This window comes from Drosophila bipectinata, chromosome 3R (genome assembly GCF_030179905.1).
Source record: "Drosophila bipectinata strain 14024-0381.07 chromosome 3R, DbipHiC1v2, whole genome shotgun sequence".
NCBI classification, from domain to species: Eukaryota; Metazoa; Arthropoda; class Insecta; order Diptera; family Drosophilidae; genus Drosophila; species Drosophila bipectinata.
The window spans coordinates 14,867,758-14,871,324 of record NC_091739.1 but is presented as its reverse complement, the minus strand read 5'-3'; the positions used below and the strand labels follow the sequence as shown (position 1 = coordinate 14,871,324).

The 3,567-nt window shown below is 47.1% G+C and overlaps 2 protein-coding genes across 2 annotated transcripts; one reads left to right on the top strand and one right to left on the bottom strand.

Moving 5' to 3' along the window:
- The first annotated feature begins 236 nt into the window (after positions 1–236).
- Ndc1 (Nuclear division cycle 1) lies at positions 237–2,369 on the top strand. The gene is made up of 2 exons (XM_017247753.3): positions 237–855; positions 910–2,369. The coding sequence occupies exons 1-2, from the start codon at positions 467–469 to the stop codon at positions 2,246–2,248; spliced, it is 1,728 nt and encodes a 575-aa protein (XP_017103242.2). The 5' UTR covers positions 237–466; the 3' UTR covers positions 2,249–2,369.
- Positions 2,359–3,566, bottom strand: LOC108129622 (putative OPA3-like protein CG13603). Its single transcript, XM_017247760.2, has 4 exons — positions 3,341–3,566; positions 3,112–3,283; positions 2,907–3,049; positions 2,359–2,848 (listed from the first exon to the last, which is right to left on the bottom strand). The coding sequence occupies exons 1-4, from the start codon at positions 3,480–3,482 to the stop codon at positions 2,544–2,546; spliced, it is 762 nt and encodes a 253-aa protein (XP_017103249.1). The 5' UTR covers positions 3,483–3,566; the 3' UTR covers positions 2,359–2,543.
- Position 3,567: the final 1 nt, after the last annotated feature.

Below are 3,567 nucleotides of genomic sequence, written 5' to 3'. Positions count from 1 at the left end.
TTGGCTTGAGCTACAGATAGCTAACGGAAATCTGGCTTTTTTAGCTATTTTGTCAACCCTGAACATGAGAGAGAACCTCTATTTACCTCTCGCTCGAACAGCCAGTCCGCTCTCAGCTGTTTTTGGCTAGAGCTAAATCTAGCGATTTTCGGCTATTTCAGCAGCTCTCAAGTTTCAGGGAAGTCATTCATCATAACCGGTTCAAACATTCGATATTTATATTTTTCTTACATAATTTTCTTAAAATTATAGTCTTAATATGTCAAATACATATTAATTATTTATTTTTTGTTATAATTTCTTAATTATCCTTTATATATTTTATAATTCCAATTGGATTTTAAAAAAATAACGACCACGCTGTAACCTTTGGTCACTCTAACATCAACAAAAGGCGCGCGGTACCGGCAGCTATTAAGAGAATTCGCGAAATTTGTAAATAAAGTGAATTAGTGAAAGGATAAATATGTCCTCCAGCAACGCCTGCAAGATGCTGCTGCTCGGGCGCTGCCTTCATGCCGTGCTCATGAGTGCAGCAATTCAGTTTCAGCTCCTGCTCGTGTTTCTACTCTTGGTAAACTTCCAGCTCCTGAGACCGCTGGATTGGGTTAGTGGCACTGTCGGTCTGATATGCAGCTGGTACACCTGGTTTGCCAGCATTCCGCTACTAGCGGCTGTTGTGCTCTACGGTGTGGCCCTGTGCCAGCAGCACTTGGTGGAACGCCCCTACTGTCCCACACGTTACCGATGGATTCTGCATTATGGGCCGCGAAAACTGTTCTTCCTGGGCGCCCACCTCCTGGTGGGTTTTCTTACGGCGTGGCTGTATACAGGCTATCTCCAGACCGACTACAGGTGGGTGAAACAAAGCTATACGAATGCCATAATAAAAACACTACCGATTTTTAGGCATCTTAGTTACAAGTGCTACGGCGAGGACTGCATTAGTGGCTACCATGTGTATATGCTTGGAATGGGTCTTACAGCTGGTTGCTATTACTTTGTGTCAGTGCACAAACGCCAGGAAGACTCCATTAAGTTCCCCATTGTGGAACAAACCCGTGGCGAGAAACTCCGTGAGCTTATCTACGCCACCCTGGCACGATCCTTGGTCCGATCAGTGGTTCCAACGCTCAGTTATACCGTGGTCTTTTCGATTTTGGGACGGCTGGTTTGCCTTAAGTTGAGTCATATCTTAGGCGTAAATATGGATGAGCGAATGGAGGGCTTTTTCGGTGTTGTAACTAATGTTAAGCTTCTGTTCTATGGCTGGTTGCTGACGGCCCAGATACTAAGCAACATGCATCTGATGCGTAGCTTCTACGGCATACTGCTCTGTGAGGATCTGCCTCTGGTTATAACCAAGCAAAAAGCCGCCTTTGCAAACGAGCAGGAAATTTCTCTAGTGTCCGCTCTTGGAATCCTCAACGTATATATTGTGCAGTGTCTGGCGGCCAACTTCTTCTATAAGCTGGCAATGCGCAAGGACTCAAAACTGCGAGCGGAAATCTTCCAGCTAACAGAACCCGGCAACCGTCCGGCCAACTGGCGGGCACTCTGCGATCAGTGCCTAGTCATTCTAGGCAGCTTTACAGATGAGCTGATCGAGTCCATGCAAAAGATAAGTGTGCTCAAGGGGTCACAAAACCTTCCACTGCCACAAACAATTGACTCCACTAGCACAAGCCTCATGGCAGAAAGGATATTGCTGCGCCAATATAACCAGATGCACGGTATCCGGCCAATAGCCTCGCCAACAAGGAATGCCGCGTTTGATCAGCCTGCTGACGGCATCCGGCACATGCCCAACTGGTGTGAGCGAGTTTCAACGCAACTAGAAGAGTCTGTGCATCGACTGGTGAACCGAATTCCTGGAATTGTATTCCTTTTCAGTGAGCCAGAGGGTTCTAAAACAAACTTTTTGTTATCCAACTCCCAGCACGTAGTCTACATCACCCAGGCTTTATCCCAAATCTGCGTGGCGTCCATAAACGAGGACCGGTACGGTGTGGTGCAAAACGACCTGCCGGCCATCATCAAAGTGATCAACAAGTTACGGGGTGAGCTTGACAAACTGAACAGCGTGATGGGCAACCTACGAGCGCCTAGCTCTGAATTCAACGTTCTGCGATCCGCCGTGCGTCGCAGTCTTTACACCATCTGTAACTCTTTCTTCGACTATCTGGGGGATCTGTTGCCCCCTGGAGAGGAGCTTCACCAACTTCAGGCCTTTATTCAACAGGAATAGAAGGATTTTTACACCACCTCATCATTACACTCATTTTGTACACTGTTTTTCATCTCTATTTAGTTGTTATTTGCGGTAACAATAAAAATTAATAAATACAACTACAAATGTACAATAGTTATATACAGCTATTGACTTTTTTACTTAGAGTACGTAATGGTAACACGCGAATTGATCATAACAAGCATCAATGAATGGTCTTCAGGTGAATGTGTTGTACAAGCGAGAGCACTTATTGTTCCTCCATGGCCACAGCGAACATAAGCAGGGCCACATCCTGCTCCAGTCGCTTGGGTCATTGTTCTACTTTTAATGGCAGGGAAGATGCAACGGTGGCCGCCTCACTGAGTGACTGCTCCAGCCGTTCCGCAACCTCGTCAATGTGCTGTAGGGCCTCCTTCTTTTTGCGATTGCGGCCATCGACGAAAATCTGCGTCTCTAGGAAGTTAAGGGCACGGAATGCCATGCCGCCTTGTGGATCATAAAAGCCTTCAAAACTCTTGGGTTTCCGGGCGTTGGCGCTCTGATCTGGTGTAGTGGGATCGAAGGGAACATACTCCTGCAGAGGCTCTTTATGCCATTTAAAGATATTGCGCGAATCTGGAGAAAGGGGATATCTTGAAGCTCTATTGTTTGGCAGAAAAAGTAACTCACTAACCCAAGTCAGCTAGTACTCGGGTCATCTCGCGTATCTGGGCGTCCTGTCGCTCCAGGCGGAAGCTCATCTCCGTCAGGGTGTTGGTCAGCTGCATCTTTTCCATTTGCGCGACCTCGTTCTTCTTGTTTTCCTTGGCGGTTTGTCTGATGGGATACGTCTTTGTTCAAATGAATGTCAGTGCATATTACTTGCAAGGTGCACCTACCGCGAGTACTCGAAAATCAGCAGACCGGCGCCAATGGCAAAGATGATGAACTCGCCCAGCAGATTGGCACCCAGCTCTATGGCCATTGCCTCGTTCAGGGGCGGCACATTGACACTCCTTCCGCCCATGTTCAGCGCCCACATCTTGGTCTTGACCTCTACCCAGTTGTAAACTGAAATAAGAAGGCATTTAATCACTCTCTTAATCACCGCCAGATTGTATTACTTACACTGTGCCGGCGGCATGCAAATATACTTCCTAAAAAACGGGCTGGACTTGGCGTTTGACTTAAGGACGTTGGCGATCGGCTTGCTGACCTGCTTGATGGCCAAGACGCCGAGCTTGGCCGCAGGAAAGACACCTATTACCATTTCTTGATTTATTCCAGGCTATTACAAAATATTCACGAAGAGCTTTGCGGACCAGTTCAGTGTTACCAAATGTGGGGAGTCGCAG

Bases quoted from the DNA above. Each gene is read 5' to 3' on its own strand.
- Ndc1 (XM_017247753.3), top strand. From the start codon at position 467: ATGTCCTCCAGCAACGCCTGCAAGATGCTGCTGCTCGGGCGCTGCCTT. The intron at 856-909 runs GTGGGTGAAACA...ACCGATTTTTAG, and splicing joins TATCTCCAGACCGACTACAG to GCATCTTAGTTACAAGTGCT.
- LOC108129622 (XM_017247760.2), bottom strand. From the start codon at position 3,482: ATGGTAATAGGTGTCTTTCCTGCGGCCAAGCTCGGCGTCTTGGCCATC. The intron at 3,284-3,340 runs GTAAGTAATACA...TTCTTATTTCAG, and splicing joins TTGCATGCCGCCGGCACAGT to TTTACAACTGGGTAGAGGTC. The intron at 2,849-2,906 runs GTTAGTGAGTTA...CCCTTTCTCCAG, and splicing joins CCGAGTACTAGCTGACTTGG to ATTCGCGCAATATCTTTAAA.